General features: G+C 36.6%; 1 protein-coding gene across 1 annotated transcript; it reads left to right on the top strand.

Annotated features, from left to right (window-relative positions):
* Positions 1–16,447: 16,447 nt before the first annotated feature.
* Positions 16,448–21,225, top strand: LOC136281157 (G-protein coupled receptor GRL101-like). Its single transcript, XM_066167383.1, has 11 exons — positions 16,448–16,500; positions 16,660–17,656; positions 17,910–17,991; positions 18,615–18,677; positions 18,813–18,893; positions 19,130–19,210; positions 19,729–19,773; positions 19,964–20,014; positions 20,412–20,468; positions 20,592–20,654; positions 21,194–21,225. The coding sequence occupies exons 1-11, from the start codon at positions 16,448–16,450 to the stop codon at positions 21,223–21,225; spliced, it is 1,605 nt and encodes a 534-aa protein (XP_066023480.1).
* Positions 21,226–21,428: the final 203 nt, after the last annotated feature.

Below are 21,428 nucleotides of genomic sequence, written 5' to 3'. Positions count from 1 at the left end.
ACCGCACAGAAGACATCGATTCTAAGGCAATATGACTTTGTTAGCAAATTATAACTCTAAAATATACGTCATTTTCGAGCATACACGGTGCCCGCACCATGTTGATAAGCAAAACGTAATTAAAACCCCTTTCTATTACTTTTGGTAGGATGTTGCACACCAACCACTTCAAGAAATTACCATCAGGTATTTTCATTAACAACACGAAGCTGAGAGGGCTGTAAGTTTGGAGTCTGTCATATTTATGTAAGGAACGCGTTAAATCCATTGCGCATTGATAAAAATACCAACAGATACGAGCAGGGATGTCTTCGCTCAAATGAAATCAGCTACGAAGCAGAAATGCTTTACTTTTGTAAACATGGAAATTTTTTCCCCTGCAAGTACAATAGAGTAGTGGTGTAGGTCAGATGCACCCTTTGACTAAACCTTCCTACCCCCTGTGCTGCATCCCTCTCCTCACTTCTGCTGAACACTACATGGCATTCCCATTTATATATCTTCCAATTTTACGCGCTCTACAAATTATCAAGAAAACTTGTGAAGTGTATTCCTAAGTTAATGTGTTCTGAAGTTAGTGTTTTCAACAAAAATTTCCTTTCTAATCGTAGTTTATTATATTGTATAATCTCGTTGTCAAAAAATGCGCTCCCAAGTTGCGCCTTTTAAAATTTTTCCCATGATAAGCTTCTTTGGTCAAACAGTGGCATAGCTCGTCGAGAAGAAAATCCAGTAAACCAGAGAAAGAAATCTTAACAATGAAGAAACATCACACAGCGTCGATCTCCATGCAAAAAATCGAAACAGAGTCAGGTCAAGAATCACTGGGACACTCCTCAATTTACCTATTGTTTTATCTTTGTGATATGAAAGTAAAAAATATTTATTAGTGACATTTATAGTGTTTCACTTGCACAGGGAGGGGCGTCCAAATGTTATCAAATATTTAGTTTGTTTATTACGATTTTTGTCATTTGTTCATATTCGGCATAAAGTTACTATAGAAATTCGAAGTCTGAGGGTTTCAGCCATCGCGACGAGTTTCCAAGTTGAACATGTGTTGTTTAACTTCCATAAGTGGAAAAGCATAGTTTGTCTAATAACTTGTCATAAAGCTGTTTCATACGTACCAAATAACTAACTAAAATATCTGAGAGTCAAAGAGTAAAGACTCTTCTTTATAACTTTAATCTTACTGACTTTTAAAAAGCAAGACAAGGGGACATAATCAGATAATTTTAGGAACAGATAGCGACATTTATGGCATCACAATAATAAGACTCTGCCGCTTAAGTCACAGATTTGTATCACTGTTTGATACCTTAGTCTTAATACACCTGCCAGCCCCCAAAATAAAAGGTAAGCTTGGAACTTATCTTATATGCAGGAAGTTTGTAGTTTTCAATTACTTGGTGATTATTTACACAAATGAAATCTGATCAATCATTAATGACTAATTTATAGTAATCCATTCGAGCACTTCTCGGCCTTGAAGCATCGAAATACGAATGGAAAGGGTGGGTGAGATGGATGGGCCACTACAGGCGTTTTTTTTTGCTTCCCAAAGGAAAGGACGTCTCGTTTTCGCGTTCAATCATGCTTGATTTTAAATATGCTGACAAGGATGAGTTCGTTAGTTGCGCTGGAGGATAAACAAAAGTCCATCAATGCAGCGACATTACAAAGTCTCAAGCTACTACGTGGCAAATCAAAGCAACGTCCGGTCACATTTGAAGGACTTGGGTTACTTATTTATTCTAGCATCCGAGATGCACGTTGCGTCAAAAATGTATCTTAATGGGCCCCGAAGGTCAAAAGCAATCACCGGCGAGACCTGTATTACTTAGCGTAAGAAGTTAAGCCCATGAGAGGTGCTTATTTACGATGAATGTAGGAGGCCTAGAGGGACAACAAGAAAACTCAGGAACGATATCATTTATTCGAGTCTCTCAACAAGGCTCCCTAAGAGTCCTCTCCTCTATGCATTTCATCCATAGGATGTGATCATCGCTTTTGAATGCGTGTTGCAAGTTTCAATTATAGGATAAAATGTCAATCTATATAAAAAACGTAAACGTCATTTATGCTAGAATAATGTTTATGCGAAGCTGTCGAGTGGTATAACCACTAGCCATTTTCTTCTTTTACATCGTTACTGTTTGTAATCGGGTGTGGATACCGGTTGCAAGTTTCAAAGGGTTTTTTTGAAATTTTATATTGATATTCACAGAAAAATATCCAATGCAAAGTATAAGCCTCGATGGGCATAAAATTATGCATGCTATTTTTTTTTTACCCTCCCAAATTGTAAGAGGGTCTCGTAATGGTAGGAATTATGCTGCGAGATATTGCGACCTAGTAGAACCATGTGATTTGGAGCTGGTAGGCCGTCGAACCTGTTCAAAGTTCTGTTTACCCCATCTTTTCTGATATTTCGGGCAGCTAACGCTACATGAGGGCATGAGAAGTTCTCAGCAAGACATAGAGCAGCTTCTAACCTGTGTTTTAGTCGAATTTAAGCTGACTTTGAACCGAGACACGGCGACAGAACCTTAAATAATACGACGTCCCAAGCAGAGAGCAGCAGCAGCGCATCAGTTCCAAGCTTCAAATACCGCAGCAAATCTTCACCTCTAATGTTCCAATTTTTCCGAGGAAAAGAAAGGTATGATCGATAATATCTTAGAGATGTGGAACAGTTACTTAATAATTACAAAGTGACAACGTTCCCCGTTGACCATCATCTCAAACACACCAGTTACCATATGAGTCTCTTGTTAAGACGGCACAGGTTGTAGTCAGCTGCGAAAGAGCAAAAGAACTCAAAGTCAAAGCAGATAAGATTAAGGTCAGGGGACAACCAAAGATCAAGCGAGTGTTAGACTTGGCGGCTGTAAAAGGGTCATCAGTGTGGCTGACAGTATGTCTTCTGTGAGAAATGGGCTCCAACCTGATTAAACGGGCGTTTCGTAAAGCTGTCAAACTGCGCTTAGACTGATTGGTCAATAATATTCCCTACACTTGTGTATGCGAGGAAGTCCTCTCGTTCGACCACACCATTATTTATAGAGAAGGCGGATTTGTCATACAACGTCATACAACTCTTAAGTGCGATGTGCAGCGATGTTGAAGGCGAAACCGTCCCTCAAGACATCAGCAGAAAACAGCTGAAAATGGGAGCTAACAAAGCACATCGCGTCAAGAAGAGTTCTCTACATTGAACACGAAACATTCACACCTTCAATAGTTACCACAATCGGAAGACTGGATGAAGAATGCTTGAGATAACTATTTCCAGCTCTTACCTTCTGCTGTGACAACAAGAAATTACCTTTTTCCCAAGTATTCCTACAATACGAATTAGTCGTAAATGGTAAAAAGAGAATCAAACAAATATATGGCGATCCCTGATAAGAAGGATGTATTTGGAGAAATCATAGATGAAATTTTAAATAGACATCAGCAAACGAAGAGTGACATTTAGAAATAGATTTGATTGGTTCTTACTCAAAACATCTCTAGCTACCTTAAAGTATCGAGGATATTGATAATGCGTTTAGATCGTAGAGCAACTGAATACTTGTTACACACACTAACTGTCGTTATTTTCTGACAGGTATTTGGACAACAACGAGTTGGAGGACTTGCCAAAAGCCATATTTAATAGCCATATCAACCTAATAATACTGTAAGTAAAAAAGTAAAGAGTATTCTTTCTAGTTTTAATCTAGGCGTACTGACTTTGTAAAAGGAAGACAAGAAGGGATAAACAGATCATTTCAGGGATAACTGTAACATTTAAAGCGTTAAAATAATTAGAATTTGTCCCCAAAGTAAAAAATTTGTATTATTGTTTGATACATCAGTCTTAATGACCCTTCAGCACCGAATGAAAAAGCCTAAGTTTAGAATCCATCTTACATGCAGGAGAAATACAGTCTTTAATTACTTAGTTAATATTAGCCTCAATAAAATCAAATTAATCACAAATAATGATGAAATATTAATCCATTCAAGCAGTTCTCAGCCTAATTTCCTTAGGACCATCGAGGTGGGAAGAGGGGAGTGAGGGAGGGAGGGCGTTGGCCATTAAAGGCCTATTTTTGTAATCCAAAGGGAAGGGCGTCTGGTTGTCTCCTTGAATCGCGTTTCATTTTGAATCTGCTGACAAGGATGAGTTCGTTAGTTGCGCCGGAAGAAAAAATAATGAATCGTAAATAAACAACATCACAAAGCTTCAGGCCACTATGTGACAAATTAAAGCAAAATCTAGTCATATATTGAGTACACAGGTCACTAATTTATCCTAAGGTCCGTGTATGAACCTTGTTGGATTAAAAGTTATCCTAATTTGACCAGTTTTTAAGATTCTAAAGGTCAAAAGTACTCACCGGTGATACCTGTAGTACTTAGGGTATGAAGTAAAGCGCATAAAAAGTGCTTATTTTTTATGAATGTACGGGACCATGAGAGACAACAAGAAAGCTCAGACACGATATCATTTATTTGAGTCGCTCAATTAGGCTCTCTAAGAGAGCTTTTCACTGTGCATTTGGTCCAGAGTGTGTGATTATCGTTTTCGAGTGGTATACCCACGAGTCACATATTGTTTTCATTTACATTTTAACTGTTTGTAATCAGGTGTGGATACCGGTTGCAAGTTTCGATTTCTCAGTTAAAGAATATCCTAAAATAATTTTTGTAATACACTATCGGGCAAAACATCCGATGCAGAGTACGAACTTCGACTTGCATAAAATTATGTTTGTTTTGTTGTTTCCCTCCCAAATTGTAAGGGTCTTGCTATGATAGGACTGAAGCTCGAGATATCGTGATGTTCTAGAACCATTTGCTTTCGAGCTGGTAGGCCTTGAAATCTGTTCAAATTTTCTGTTTACCCTGTCTCTTTTGAAATCTCGGGCCGCTATGTTACATGGTGGCATAGCAAAATCAGTGTAAGACATACAGCAGTTTTAACCTGTGTTTTAGCCGAATTTAAGCTGACTTTAGACCAAGACGCGACAGAACCATGACAAATATGACATCGCAAGCAGATAGAAGCAGCAGTGCATCAGTTCTAAGCCTCAAATACCGCAGAAAATCTTCACTTCTAATGTTCCGGTACGTTTGAGGCTTAATCTTCTTGGATATCTGGAAAAAAATTGGAAAAATTGGTTTTAAATATAGAATTTACCCTCAATTTACCCTCAATTTACCCTCGTAGCTGCACAACTATCGAGTAGGGAATTTCATCACATGTATCGGGACAGAAGCCCTCCATATCCACTCTGGTTTGCCTTTGCTTCCAAGGAAGAGAAAGGTAGGATCGATAAAATCTTGGAGCTGAGGAATAACTACTGCATAGACAGGACGAAATAGATAAGACTGATTAAGGAGAAGTTCGAACTCAAATAAAGCGAAGTGCCATTCATTGGACATGTGATGAAGAAGATGTGCCAGCTGTGCAGAGATTCATAGGGTTAGTGAGGTACCTATCTAATCACCACCAGTATGCGTGCCTGTGGACTGATCAAAAGCCCCAAACATTTTTTATGGGGAAGCTTCCAGCATCAGCACCCATAAAGCTAGAGCGCCCTTTTGTCGCGACTTCAGCCGTACGACTACGCTACAAGCCTGAGAGGGGTATGCTATTAGCCGACACTCTACCAAGAGCCTACATGGAGCATTGATGAACGATAGTATCTTTTTTTTAACAAGGTTTTCTCTCGCTTACACCGGACAACAAGCTTCTGAAGTTTCGTCCCGGAAGGGTATACTACAGAAGGCATTTTATGGACCCCAAGTTTTTCGACTGATTGAAATAAAAGATGTGTGACAGTTACTTTCCGAAGCTTTTTTTTTTTTTTTTTTAATTTTTTTTTTTTTTTTTTTTTCAGAAAAGTATGGTTTTTTCGTCCGCCAAAGTAATCTACTGATCGATCCTATCGCCAATGTTTACGTAAGACAAATGAATTAGTAAATCAAATTAAATCAATCAGCCAATAAACTTTAACTGTTCCCACAATTGTTGTTTTCATTGGTAAGTTAAAAATTAAAGCGATTCACAGTATTAGGTTTGTACTATAAATAATTAATATTTTAAAAATTTCACGAAAGATAAGTGTAAACTGTAACAAGTTTTGTTATCGTTTATGCGTGGCCCAACACTTTAAGCCTGAATACATTCGATGCTAAAACTCAACCTCGTTCACAGGCTATGTCCACCACATTGCTTTACGCTAATTAAAAAGTGCCATGTAGCGCCTATTGTCTATTTTCCTGCGGAGAAAAAACCAAACCGAATTTCTGATTCTGGTCCGTTTACGGCCAGAGAAAAAGAAATAAGCTCTTTTGTAAATTTTCCCCGTAACTTGGAAAAGTAACCGAAGCAAAACAACGAAGGTACACACTTCTCGGTTCCGCTTGAGCCCAGAGTTAAGAGTCAAGAAACGTCACTCGATAAAGGTCACTCGAAGTCAAAGGGAAAACAACTTTAAAAGAATACTTACTCAGCTTTTATATGCGCGTGGTGATGTTAAAGGGACCATTGTAACTACTTTCGTGACCATGATTTAGAGACAAGTATTAACTTATCACCAGCGGTTAAGGGATCCTGTCACAGAGCGAAAGGGAGCACGCAAGGCGATTCAGTCGCTAGGGCTCTTTGTGCTCTTAGCATCTGGCCCCTGATCAGGAGTGTGCAGGTGGTATCCATAGCAAAGCAGTACTCGTTCGCCGATGATGCGGGTGGCACAGGCTCCACTACAGAAATCAAGAGATGGTGGGACATTTTGAGTACCCTGAGTCCAGATTCTGGCTTCTTCCCAAACGACAAGAAGTGCAGGATTATCGCAAAGCCGGGTAAGAAAGAAAGTGTGAAAGAAGTATTTAAGATAACAGATATTATTATAACAATGGGAGGGAAGAACCATCTAAGAGCGGCGATAGGTTCACGAGAGTTTCAAGAAGAATTCGTCATTGAGAAGGTGTCTGGTTTGGTCAATTGGCAGAGTTCCTCAGATACTGTCAAAGGCATGCTCCACTGATTTTACCTCAGTTCGGCTTAAACAACGTTCAACTTACTTTCTAAGAACATTGCCTGACATCCAGGATATCGATCTACTAAAACCACTGGAGTGTGCAACATCCCTAATACTTATTAACATTTTTTGCTTTGCAGTGCTTTAAAATGGTGACATGAATTCATTTTGGAATTCAAAACGAGCAAATCTTCAAACCCTATGAAGCATGTTATGTAATGCCGTTCAAATGTTTTTTGCTGCGCGCAGGATTATATCGCAACAGATATGACCGGACAGTACTGAAGAAAGTGTTATCAACACCTAACACAAAAAAATTTCCCCTAACACAGATGTTTCGGTAAAAATAACAATGCTGCGATCTGTCGGCGTTCGGTCGACAAATAGGTGGAGTGATAAATATTTGGTTGTGAGTGACTGAAAAGGATTTCTCCATCTCCCTTTTCTACAACAGACCGCCGTGACCGACAACAATCCTTCTTCAATCATAACATACATTATTCCTTGCCTGAGACATAATTTTCCCGCCTTTCCTTAGTTTGCTGACAAAATTTGGTTTTTAACAGTAAACACCACACTCTTCACGGCTTTCCTCACGTGGATGAAAATTGTAAACTATAATTAGGTAAATAAAGTTCGTAAGAGTCTCTGTAAGAGTCTTGTTTCAGTTACTGAAAACGCTATAACAATTTTACAAATAATGACATTAAAATGTAGACGCTTTCACTTAATCAATGCCTTGATTTGTTTTCTTGTGTTAGAGGTCTAAACAGCAATAATCCAAGGGATTTACCTCTGGGTTTTAAACAAGCTACTTTAAACAGAAAAGGACTTTACATCTAGGCTTTGATTAGCGAAATAAGTTTGAACATGACGTTATCATTTGTGCTGGTACAAGTGAAGACACTGTGTCACTGTGTTTAAATTTAAACAAAAGTATCAGATATTTTTTGTCTTGGTATCTTACCCTCCCCTCCTTGCAATCAATGCCGCCTAGCAAGATGAAGGCTTTCTTAATAACGGTGTGTAATGTCAAGCCTTTTGCATTACAACAACGGACGGAGGGAGAAAAGGCATATGAAAAACGCTTAGTTGTTCTCAGTTCCTACCAAAAAAAAATCAAAAAGTCTGAATTAGTTTTGAGCCAGATTATAATTCGTGATGCTACCCTAGGTCTCCTTATCTATAACTGGAAAGAATACATTGCTTTGTGGACAATACGACCTTGTTACCAGAACAGAACATGGAAAAAAAAAATTCCAGAATACATAGTTTCTGCACAAGTTAATCAACACCCCTTTCTATTACTTTTGGTAGGACGTTGGACAACAACCAGTTGAAGAAATTGCCATCACGCATTTTCAGTGATAACACCCAGCTGAGAGCGCTGTAAGTATGAAGTTAGTCTTATTTGTGTAAGGAAGGCGTCATAAATCCATTGCGCACTGGTAAAAATACAAGCAGATACGAGCAGCGATGTCTTGGCTCTAAATGAAATCAGCTACGAAATAGGAAAGTTCTATTTCCTTAAGCTTAGAGTTTATTTATTTGAATCTGCTGACAAGGATGAGTTCTGAACATAAGAGATCCTCGCAGCTATATAGAGGTACAAAAGATATAGCTATATAAGAGATCCTCGCAGCTCGTTTCTTCACCGCAGTGCATATATATGATTTTCATATATATACTATAAACAAAATACCATAAATAAAGCAACATTACAAAGTCTCTACCCACTATGTGACAAATCAAGCAGAGTCTGGTCAAGTTTTAAGTAACCACCTTCAACGGTTACGTCAAAGTTGTCACAATGCAACTGTTTTAAAAGCTTTAAAGGTCAAAAGTACTCACCGGTGAGACCTGTATTACTTAGCATACGAGGTAAAGCCCACGAAAGGTGCTTATTTTTGATAAATGTACGAGGCCTAAAGGGACAAGAAGAGGATGGACGGCAAGGCACGATATCATTTATTCGAGTCTCTCAGTTAGGCTCTCTAGGAGTCCTGTTCACTGTATATATGATCCAGAGGATGTGATTATCGCTTTTGAATGCAGGTTGCAAGTTTTAATACTACAAGGTAAACGTTATTTATGCCAAAAACAAACAACGAAAATGGCCCTTAGACAGTGACAGACTACTCATATTTTTATCAGGGCGTCTGAATATTGGCAGAGATGTTCGCGGTGAATTTTTATTATAGCATTATAGTGCTACAATTTCAAGGCCGCTCAAGTGCTGATTTCAAGAAATCATTTTTAAATTCTGTACGCAACAAGTCTACTGAACTTCAATAAGTACAAACGACAGTTGACGACGCTTAAGTGGTATCTAAAAGTGTGAACGAGGACCGCCAGAAATCTGTGCGTGGCACCGGGCAACCGACAGGTTCGTCGAAAGCGAAATTATTCTAGGTTCAAGAAATTGGGTCGGAATCAATCTTATCAAGAGTCAACTGATCACCAACCAATTCATCTAGATGGAGAGATAATCAGGGGTTTCTGGAACTTAAGCTGGCCAAGACGGAAAGCAAATTGACATCATACAATGCCACTACACAAAAAAACTGAAAGAGGAAAAAGCAAGCCTAAAGAATATTCAAGATCCAATTTCATTGAAAGTAAAAAAATTACTCTGTACAATCTGAGAAATACCGGGAGTTAGATCATAATTACACATCTCCACAGAATCAAGTGAAACTAGCTCACCACTTGCGACAAGCGTCATCGCGGACAGAGTTTTAACTCTCAATCATTCAGTATAATAAACTGCAACAATTTTGCAATCAATTTTCCTTTTATTGTATTTGTAGCATGAAATCCATGTCAATCTGTATTATTACGTAATATATATATATATATATATATATATATATATATATCAAATCTTTTAGAATAAGCAGAGGTACGATGTTTTATTCTGTAGACTCAGGGTCAGTATCTATAATTATAATCATAATCTTGTAATTCCTGAGGGATTAACCGTGGGTAAATGAAAAGTGTAGGTCTTTCATGTAAATTAAGTGACACATTTTGACATGTAAAGGAGGCGTTTAATAGGATAAATACTCATTTCTATATTCCTATATTAATTTATTTATTGAATATGGTTTGAATATGACAAATCCTTTATCCATAATGATGTTCTACTTGATAATCCCAAATTTACAGCTTAAAAAAGGCCAGTATTAACAAGTTCCAAGTTGCACTTCTAATAATTTTTGTTTTTTAATCTTTTAGAGACTTGTCTAATAACCCGTTGAAGAATTTTTCATCTGACGTTTTTGCGACTAACACAAAATTGGATTTGCTGTGAGTAGATTTTTCTTCTATTAAGGACATCAAAAAATATTTGTCTTTATAGTTTAAAAGTCATTCACTCACTATTAGGTGACCTGTTTGGGTACCACTTTTAACTTGAAAAACAAAAAATTATTTCTCTCTGATGTTATGATTATTTGCTGAGACTAACAGATCACATGATGACCTTAGGAAGGCTTTGAGAAAATAGTATACGATAAAGTAAATTTAACGATAATCCTCGTAGCTGAAGTGGAATTTACGCAATTGCAGAAATTGAGAAGCCTGAAGAAAAATTCAGACTTCAACGGGATTCCAACCCGTGCCTCCCTGAGATTAGTGGGGCGCTTCAATTAACTGAGCTTAGAAGCAATTCGTTGAGACCAGGCACATTTTGGAGGGTTCTTCTTTTACAAGGAAGAATCTTATAATTTGTAGTGAAATAAATTCTGTTAATGAAAATCAAGCAAAGTACCTTACCTACAGGTAGGGTGCAATTGAAAGGGGGCAGCGAGACCGGTGTAGCTAGCGAGTTGTCTTAGAGGCCTCACGAGTAGCTTTTACCTCTGTCAAAGGGCACATTAACGAGTTAGGATAGGCATGACAGAAAAAAAACTTGCTCATATTGACTAGTAAGAATATTAAAACACATTTACATAGCTGTGCCATTTTGATTTTGAGCGGTTTATTACTTTATAAGCATCCAAGCTTTGTACTATGCAATACTAAATTTTCGTTAAATTTATAGGTACCTGTCTGAAATACAATTGCAACACCTACCTCCAGGAATCTTTGACAAGAACACACGGCTAACCGAACTGTAAGTAACACTTTTGTTTTCTGTGCGATCTGTGTCTCCTGGATTTTCTTTTCATCTTTGCGAAAAGGCAATACAAGATCGAGTCTGAGTGATGCAATGCAAGCATTAATAAGATTAACAAATTTGCAAATCTTGTGTTCATAATATGAAGCTATTTAAATACAAAAGAAATTCACCTACAGTTAATACTACTGGTCAACTACACACGCACATGCGGAGTGAAAACTCTGATCTCAGACAAGTTGCACAACAGTTCTAAAGGCCTTCAACTACTTTTTGTTCTTATCGTTGTTTTATTAAATTTATCAGATCGTTCGTTTCGCTTCGCAAATTAAGAATTAATATCAAACATCATGAAGATAATACATTGACTGTTGCATTCTGGATCTTCGTCCAGGATTGACTGTTTATGAGATTTCAATCTATGTATAACAGGCATCACGAAGTGCCTTCATTAAATAAAAAGATATTCCAATTTCCATCATAAATAATTTCCATATCTATGTCGAATGGAATTATATGCTAATGCTGCAAGATGAGTATTACGTGTGAAGTTAGCACAAACAACTCTTCACTCGATGGCAGCGATGCCGACTTTTGCTCACATTCCAAAACATCCTTAACTGTCTTCGACAACAGCTCTGAAAGGTTTCAATAATACCACTACCTAAACAGATAAACTTCTTGAAGATCTTAAAAATATTGATGAGTTTTATATGGTAAATAACGCAGACGCCTGAATGACAACGACATGAAAGCATTGAATGGAGGTGCATTTAAAAACATGACAATGCTAGAGGAATTGTAAGTTAATGTATCAAACTGTTGTGGAAGGAAGTCCTTATCCTAAAAACAAAATTATGCATGATAAAATTATATTAACTCCTTTGGCTGGATCAGGACATATCGTGATCTTCTGAATTATGTTGCGAAAATAAAACAGAGACAGATAAACAAACAATACCAAAAAAAGTTTTGAAAATAATTATTCAATCTGTGAAGTTGCCAAAGGGTCTCGATTCTGACTAAAGTAACACGAGACATTCAAGGCTATGTCTTCTGACGCAAAGTACTTTGCACGTATTAAAATGTCAAAGCTGAGAAAAACATCTTTTGGTTTTATAGCACTACATCGAGTTTGGGAACATTCGTCGTTTGGTTAAGTTTTCATATGGTAATATGCTGAATCGTATTTATTCGTATTGCATCGCATACCACTGCGTTGTATTGTATCGTCAGAGGTAATATGTGGTTATTTTCTTTGTCTTGAATCAAATTATGCAGCTATCAAAGAAAAACTCCTTTCATAACGCAGCAGCATTCCCCTCTCCTACCGCCTTGTTTATACTTGCTTTTTTTTTTCTTTTCTCTTTTCTTCCCTTCCCCTAAGTGATCATAAGACTAGGCGGTAAATAACTGTCTAAAGAAAACTTAATAGATTTGCATACAGATCATCTTTTTTTCAAATTTCAACACAGATGGTTGCAAGACAACAACTTCACTGAATTGCCTCCTGATTTATTCCAAGATCTAAAAAACCTGAGCCTACTGTAAGTTAATTCAAGTTTTCCCCTTTTTTTAACTCAATAACTGCGTAGAGTGTCCCAAGACTAATAAATTTTTTCCTCTCTTTAGTAAAATTACAGCTCGTGATTGCTTTAATATTTTTTTTTTCACAGATCCTGCTAGTATCGTAATTTTCTTTCCCTTAACTAATCAAAGCATATAACAAGAAAGTGATTTAAAATCGTCCCATCTGCACCGATAACACATAAATGAAAATTTGATCATCCTATATTATGTTTTTGTTGCTGAATTGACAGTTTTAGTGACAACAATCATACGTACATTGAGGAAATTCATGCATGTTATGAACATCAGAGTTGTTTTCATGGGACAACTATCTCTTTTTTGAACCATGTCGGAATATTTTTTTCGATCACGAGCTTCATGATCTCTTTATTGATACATGAGAGGCAGCCATTGTCTATGTTGGGGAAAAGAGTTCAGTGTATACGCAAATTTCAAGTTGTCAGCGGCCTATAATTGCTTTTCTTGTAAAAGATATTGACCAAACTAAATTAATAAAGTGACTCTTGAATATTCTCTGAACTATAAGACAAGCATTGCATGTATATATATGACTACGTGCTGCTCTTTTGTTGGTTCTGATGACCAGCAACTTTATGTACGGTAAATGGAATAGGAGAGATGGTAAGTTTTGATCTCGGTAAAAAAAATAGAGAAAGATGTTTTTCGTCTTTTCACGAGCGTGAGACAAAGAAAAACTTCTGAGTTCCCATGAGGAATTGAACTTCAGACCTTCAGAGCTCCGTCACTGAGCCACAGAGAATTTATTATGAAGTTCATATGTCACACGTCCTGCATACTGCTAGGACCAGGAATGTCGATAGCGTCACCGCAGATAATTTTTTCTTTATTCCACTTTCGTGACAAGACTGAAAACATCTTTCTCTATCTTTATGTATTTTTGCTTGGAAATTTCACATCGAAGACTTAATGAAAATGCATTTTTTTTTGTCTCGTCATTCCTATCAGCCTTCTGTCAAATAACAAGTTGAAAAGTCTACCAGACGGACTTTTTAACAGCCTTTCCAAGCTGACACATCTGTGAGTGAAATAGTTATTTAACCAAGGAGATAATTGTGAAGAACTAAATGATCATTTTTAAAATATAGTTAACATAAGCATAGCCGTCACAGCTGAAACATCATGGCTTTCCAGCTTGTATTTGTAGATCTGATCAGTTGAATTAGAGGATGCTATTTTATGTGGTTATTGTGCTTTGGTTAGTAATGTTAAGGTACTAGGAGGTGTAAACGTTCAAAAGCTTCTGTTTAAATAGAAACCTTAACAGCTTCCAGATTTGTATTTTTGCAGAATAAAGTACCTTCTTTCAAAATATGATAACCTATTAACTCATAGCTGATGATGATAATAATAGCAATAATAGTAATAATGATGATGATGCTGATGATAGTTGTACTGGAAAAAAATTAGTTTGCATTTGGATTTCATCTTTATGCTGCAGGTTTGTTTTGTTTTTTTTTAACTTTTTTTTTTGGCTTGTTTGTTTTCCGGTTTTTGTTTTATTGAGGTTTTCCCCCCAAAAAAGTTGGGGATTGACATTTCCTTGATTGACCTGTTTTTCAATTTTTTATAATGAAACATATTTCATTTAATGTTTTCACTTGAAAAAAGTAACAGATTTTTTTTCATCATAGCGTTCTTAGCAAGGATAATTTGCCAGGATCTTCTTGAGCTGGAATTTAAAACATTAACCTTTTTTGTGGGAATATGTCTGAGGAATTTAGTGGAGATAAACTGGAAAGGGAAAGCAAAAATGCATAAGTAAACAACATTTCCTGAGAGTTTGGTAGTTCTATCATAAGCGAAATGTTTGTAGCTGTTTTAATAATTGTTTTCAGGGATTTGTCAAACAATGAAATTGGATATCTGCCACCGTACATTTTCAGGAACATTACAGCGGTTGAATTTCTGTAAGTGAAATTTATACTGGCACAAAAGGTTATGAAGTATTGTTAAAGGACTTTCTTGAATATAACAGCACTTGATGACTATAAAAGCTTCCTAGTTAATGACAACTTACATTATAATTTACCTCTGGAAGGCCAAAGTTTTTTTTTTCCTTGTTATCCGAGCTGACAATATCTAAGAATTTGTTGTATTGCAGGATCAAACTACCCTGGCACTAATGTTGTAATTTGTAACAGGAAGTGAAAAAATAATTATTTTTTTTCAAATTCAGCTTTAAACAACTGTCCTCGTTCGAGGCCCATGGGAATAAACTTGAGAGTTTTCGTACTTAATCTTGAGATCATTACAGATGTCTTATGGGTTCTTTGAAGATTAAGATATAAAAATTGGGTGCTATTTTACTGGAAAACATCGCCATTCCCAGCCTTAACTACAGAAGTTACCTTTAAAAAGCAGATTTAAAACTATCACTCCCACATGAGCTTATTTCAGTTTAAACTGTCCATGATGCTCTATTCAGGAAAATGGACTACAACAAAATTGAGAAGCTTCATGAAGATCAGTTCCAGGGCTTGGTGGAGCTGTTCGATTTGTAAGTACACTTAGGCCTCAAGACCTTTTTCCATGATGATCTGAGTCGCACACCGTACACAGTAATGTTATTTTAATGTTAACTCCATTAAAGCTAAAATAAAAGTTGCCTTACCCAATCATCTTATGTTACTGTATTTTAAAATCTATTTCATTATCCATTCCGCCTGTTTAAGATATCTCTCAGAGAACAAAATCGAGGCTCTGCCTGACAAAATTTTCAAGGGCGTCAAAAACCTCAAAGCTCTGTGAGTACAGATAACCACGTGCAAAAGAATTCTACAATATTTGAAGTGATGGAATGAATATGATATAAGCGTTCAAAATCTGAGATTTTAGTCCAAAAATTTAACATTACGTAGGACAGATATGGTGAAAGTTACCTTGTTCAACGAATCAATGTTGTTCAATTTCATGTTGCACTAAAAATGTGCCTTTTAATATAAACAAAGGTGGATGTCATAGAAACAAAAAGAAAAATTTGGAGATCTGTGTAGTTTTAACGAAAAGTCCATGTAAATCTATTAGAACGAGGAATATGGCTACTGCAAGTCCCCGTTTAGGACCAAATTGTTAATGGTTACGTACTTCGTTTCAGCAATATCTTCGGCAATAGGATACAAAACGTTACCAGCACGACTTTCAACTATGCCCACGAATTGCGATTTTTGTAAGTTTACTGAAAATGACAGATGTTTATGTAGGCAACTAAACTAGTTGCATATATTGAAATCAGATAACATTCTTTTGATTTCGTTTTGTCAAAGAAAAGACTCGCGCAAAGTACTTTTGGAAAATAACATAAATATACTGAAGCAATTTTTCACTAGATGAGTCCGGAAAGGGGCTTCTATACAGCGAACAGACTCAACCGAATGGGCTGCCACGTCCATAAAATCAGTAGCCATCAAAAATGTCCAAGAAAGCAAGACGAGACTTATCTTAGGCTAAAGGATTAATTTTGAAAAAGATCTTTAAGAAAATATCAAGCTAGGGTCAGTACTGAAGATCCTCAGCTAAGGTTCCTGATTTTGTATTTTTAGACAGTCTATTTGAACGTTAACATGAACTCAGTGAATCTTATTATTGAAATTCATTTTTTTATGTTATTTATGATGTAAACCAACTTAAAATTCACATTATGATTATTTGAAATTACAGGTTTATGCATTACAACCTGATGGCTAAGCTCCCCAAAGGCTTTTTCAGGCATTTGACGCACATCATTAGAGTGTAAGACTCCATAACGATCCTTTCCTTGACTAACCCCTTCAAACAATCATTTTAACAATAGTCTATGTTATTAATCAATTAATGATTATTAATGGCTTTCAAAGATGCAATAATGACATGATATTTCTTCTTTTTCTTCTTGTTCTTTTGGAATTTTAGAACCTTGGACACAAACCTGATGTGCTGCCATCTCGATCTTTTCAGGCAGGATGCTGATTGCGAATACTCCTTCAATGACAACTTCGCAAGCTGCCACTCCATGTTCCGCCACCATGCTCCAAGGAGAACTCTTTGGATTGTCGGTCTTCTCTCGTTGCTAGGGTCTTTATTCGTAGTTGGGTGGCAGTATTTCTACCCTGATAACAATGTGGTCCAGTCTATCATGTTGGTGAATCTGGGTGTATCTGACGGCATCATGGGTATATACCTTATCATTATTGGCATAAAAGACCTGCAATGGTCAGGGGAATACTACCTACATGACTATGAGTGGCGCACCGGTTGGTTTTGCCATTTCAATGGTGCCATGTCTGTCTTTTCAAGTGAAGTGTCAGTGATGATGATTTCTCTGATTGCATGGGACAGACTCAAAAACATCGTGTTTCCTTACACCTTTGCAAAAATTACCCCAAGGCAGACCCGTATAATGTGCGTAGTTATCTGGCTGGTGGGAGGCGTTATGGCATTCCTTCCCTTGTCTGGAATGCATTATTTCAGTGAGAGGTATTATGGCAATAATGTAGTGTGCCTACCTCTGCAGCTTTCCCCTGAATTACAAGAAGGCTGGGAATACTCCAATTCCATCTTTATCGTTTTGAATTTTTCCCTATTCATCTTCATCATGGTTGCTTATGTTGCCATCTTGTTGAAATCATGGTCGTCAAGCAGACGGCTTGGTGCACATGGAACTGTTCGTGAAATACGAGCAAGGGCACAAAGCGAACAGGCTAAAAGAGAAAGAGCACTTGCCAAAAGAGTCTTCTTCATTATTCTGACCGATTTCTTGTGTTGGATGCCAATCATTACTATCGGCATCCGGTCCCACGTCGAGAAAACATTTGATCCACCTGGTGATCTGGCAGTGTGGATTGCAGTGTTCGCTCTGCCGATCAATTCAGCTATCAACCCATTGTTGTATACGCTTTCTACTCCACAGGTAACATGTTTTTTTTTGTTACTTTGGAATAGCACCTACCGTTATATTCAAATTTGGTTTCATGTCAGAGCACGCTGGCAACTCAATTTGTAATTATCACGATCGACATACAAAACAAGCATGAAAAAGTGAATAATTGGACAGATTTGTTAGCTTCCCCACCGTTGACTTTAATCATAGAGACCACCGTGACTTCTAAATACGCTATTTGAAAGTTTTTACGTAAACTATTCAATATATTTTGAATGTCTAGGTTCAGCCTGTGTTAAAAGCAAAACTGAGGAAGCTGTGGTCCAATGTTCGATCTATTTTCAGCAGAAGACAAAATCAAGAAGGTACAAATTTTAAGCTTCATTGAAAAATGCCGTGATAACAATAATTATATTCCAAACCTTGAAATGAAGAAACTTTAACTTTTATCAAATTGAGTATGAGCAACCCAGTTTTCTTTAAGTAACTTTTGTGATTTTTACTCCCAAGGCTTTCAAGGGGGAAAAGGGTAGAACTGGTATGAAGTCGTAGAAAACCCATGTATTTTTTACTTTTTTGGAATAAGAAACTGAGCAAATTATTGAAACCACAAAGGTACAAATTACAATATGTAAAGTTGTAGCAGACGTAAAAGAGGAAACAGCAGTGATTCTAAATAGAGAGGGCATCAATATGTTAAATCATCAATTTTAATGGTGGAAATCATGCTTTCAGTTCGATTTTTGAAGGTTAGTATCTCTAAAACTATGTATTAGGGAACATTGAGACAAATGGATGCCATTTGCGATAAATGTTTATAATAGCATGCTAGTCTAAACTCATTCTGCAAGCAATTCTAAAAGTATGAATTGCTATGGTTCTGTGTTAAATCATAAGGTTGGGATTCTGAATTGTAGAATGCTTTTTTTTATATAAACTTGACGATGGCCATTAATTTTTTTATTGGTGTTACTTTTTCATATAAAAGAAGCAGATAATGATCAACAGGGACAGATTGGAAATGGAGATGAACATGCTAACGTCGAAGAGGGTAAAAATAGAGTGCTTCTTAGTGTAGTCACATACGAAATATATTATCCACGCCTTTGTAGGGTTCTCTGTATGATACTTTTCTTTCCTTTCTCTTTCCTATACTTAATTCCTTTTTTCATTTTCTTTCCCGTAGGTGAGCAAATTGAAATGCAGGTATTGGAACACAACGAAATCCCAGAAGTGGAAGCCCCTGAATTGTCTGCACCGCAACCAGGTCAGTTAAGAAATATAAGAGTTTTGATGCTAACGATAAAGCTGTAATTGACTTTGCAATCCAAAACTCTTGGCAGGTATGTATAGTTTAATCAATTAACCTAGCAAATATTAGTTCTCTCAAATTGAAATACCTATAGAAACCATAGCAGTCCTTTTCTGCTCTGATAATTTCTGTAGGTGCATTTTAAGAAAGAATTTAAACTTAATTCCTGTTTTTCATTTTCTTTCCCGTAGGAGAGCAAATTGAAATGCAGGTATTGGAATACAACGAAACCCCAGAAGTGGAAGCCCCTGAATTACCTGCACCGCAACCAGGTCAGTTAATAAGTATAAGAGTTTTGATGCCAACGATAAAGCTGTAATTGACTTTGTAATCCAAAACTCTTGGCAGGTATGTATAGTTTAATCAATTAACCTAGCAAATATTAGTTCTCTCAAATTGAAATACCTATAGAAACCATAGCATTCCTTTTCTGCTCTGATAATTTCTGTAGGTGCATTTTGAGAAAGGATAGATTAACTGAATGGTTTCCCATATGACAATAATGAGACGAAATTAGGTTATATTACTTTTGGTTGATAAGTTACCTCCAGACATTCTGCTGTTAAATTGCCATATGCACTTTTTAAGACCTCCACTCATGAGATCCCCATTCCTTTACATTGGTAACCTGTACAGTGTATTATGGACGGAAGATACCATCGTCTCCCATATGACACGGTTGTAGTTAATAAATAATACATATATATTGAAAATGATCTTTCATTGTTTCCAGTTTTCACTTACATTGTATGAAAAATAACTTAATGATAATTCTTTGCTCTGTTGACAGAAATTGAACAAGCCTGTGGAGGGGATGCGAATCCATCTTCCTCAGGTAAAAATTTATTTATGAAAGAAATATATAAAGAAGGCGTTTAAGAGAAGTACTAGTACTGCAATAAATAATTGAATACATCTGAAATTCTGACGTACCTAAAATAAAATTTGTAGAGATATTTATTGCAGAATAACGCATGAACCATAAGTATCATGAAACATTTTACTCTACTTGTTCCTTAAAACAGATTATCTGGAGGATTTTGACATCAGACCAGCCACTACAAAGACTGTGGAAGGTAAACACCTTTTCAATTTTCATTTCATTTTTTTTCGGAAATTTCATAGCTCTAAAAAAAACAGCGAATGGTGGCTGGCGCTATCAAGCTGGCGCACTTGGTATACTTGATTGCTTGGTTTTGTATGTCACACCAATAAGACTGGGGTTATCATGTTAACGCTTAATCACCAATCAAATCACGATTCTAAGTCTGTCACATGAAAAAATTTACGAGAGCAGCTTGTCGGTCTCTATTTCCGGTAAGGTACAAAACCCTTTCTCAGTTACTAAACCTAATGGGTAGATGAATTTAAAAAACTCTTATTGGAAAGTTCGTTGTCGTCAAAGACATAAGACTTAGTTGCGCTGTAAATGTAACTAACGTAACTTTTAATAATAAATCTGATTTCACACAGCTGATAAATCTGAGGAGCAGGTGGAGGTTGAAGAGATTTCGGTGCCCAGTAACAAAGGTAAAGGAGATAATGGGTTTTGATTGGTCACTAACCATTAATGATTTTAACTTCTAAGTACAAACACAAAATTTAATGACTGTATACTAACTTTTTTCGTATCAAATAAATCATTTTCTAAAGGAGCTAAAAAAGGTGAAGAAGAAGTGAAGGCGCCTGAGCCTGACATGGATGTCGCAGAGGAAGGTAACATTTTTTTATAAATCAGAAGAGATAAATTCAAATTGGTCCACACATGCTTTATAAGGTGATGCATAATCAGTCTACTCAATTGGCTGAAGATCACTTGAAGTGCTTAGTCGAAAGGTCGTGGTTCATATCGGGAGGTGACTTCATTGAGAAAAAACAAAAAAACCACACCACTTGGGCATTATTATACCTCCTCGTAATGAAGAGCCATAACTTTTTATACAATGCTAAAATCAAACATTTATGAATTTATGAAGCCGTTTTACTAGTTTGTTTGTTTGGGTTTTTTATGGATACAGAAATAATTTTCCCAGATATAGAAAACATAGCCGCCTCTTACCCCAGCTCATTGAAAGGACATGGTTACTTTGATGTTGTGTACCTCAGTTTTCAAAACACCTCAACACAGACATGCAAAAATTTAATGAGCTTTGATTAGTGGCAGCCCTCTTTTCTGTGTTTGTGAAAATTATTATTCTATCGCTTAAAAGAAAATGAGCGCATTGTATTTCAATCTCTTATCGTATTCCATCCAGGGGAAGAAGAGGTGTTTGACACCAGACTTTAGTTCTTTGTTCTCGAACCAAGGTAAATGCTTATTACGTCTACTTTAATACTGGATACCGCTGACTAAAGGGTTGTGGAAAAAAAATCCCTCTAAATGTTTTTTTTTTTTTGTTACATGCATCTTTCTAATCTTATAGAATACGTTTAATATTTGAGATGTAGGGTGAACTCTATGCTAAATTTTTTAAATCTTTGGCTAATTCA

This window comes from Pocillopora verrucosa, chromosome 5 (genome assembly GCF_036669915.1).
Source record: "Pocillopora verrucosa isolate sample1 chromosome 5, ASM3666991v2, whole genome shotgun sequence".
Lineage (NCBI taxonomy): Eukaryota > Metazoa > Cnidaria > Anthozoa > Scleractinia > Pocilloporidae > Pocillopora > Pocillopora verrucosa.
Note: the sequence above shows the minus strand (reverse complement) of the source record. Positions and strands in the feature narration are given on the sequence as shown.

Bases quoted from the DNA above. Each gene is read 5' to 3' on its own strand.
- LOC136281157 (XM_066167383.1), top strand. From the start codon at position 16,448: ATGGCTAAGCTCCCCAAAGGCTTTTTCAGGCATTTGACGCACATCATT. The intron at 17,657-17,909 runs GTAACATGTTTT...TTGAATGTCTAG, and splicing joins ATACGCTTTCTACTCCACAG to GTTCAGCCTGTGTTAAAAGC. The intron at 20,015-20,411 runs GTAAACACCTTT...GATTTCACACAG, and splicing joins CACTACAAAGACTGTGGAAG to CTGATAAATCTGAGGAGCAG.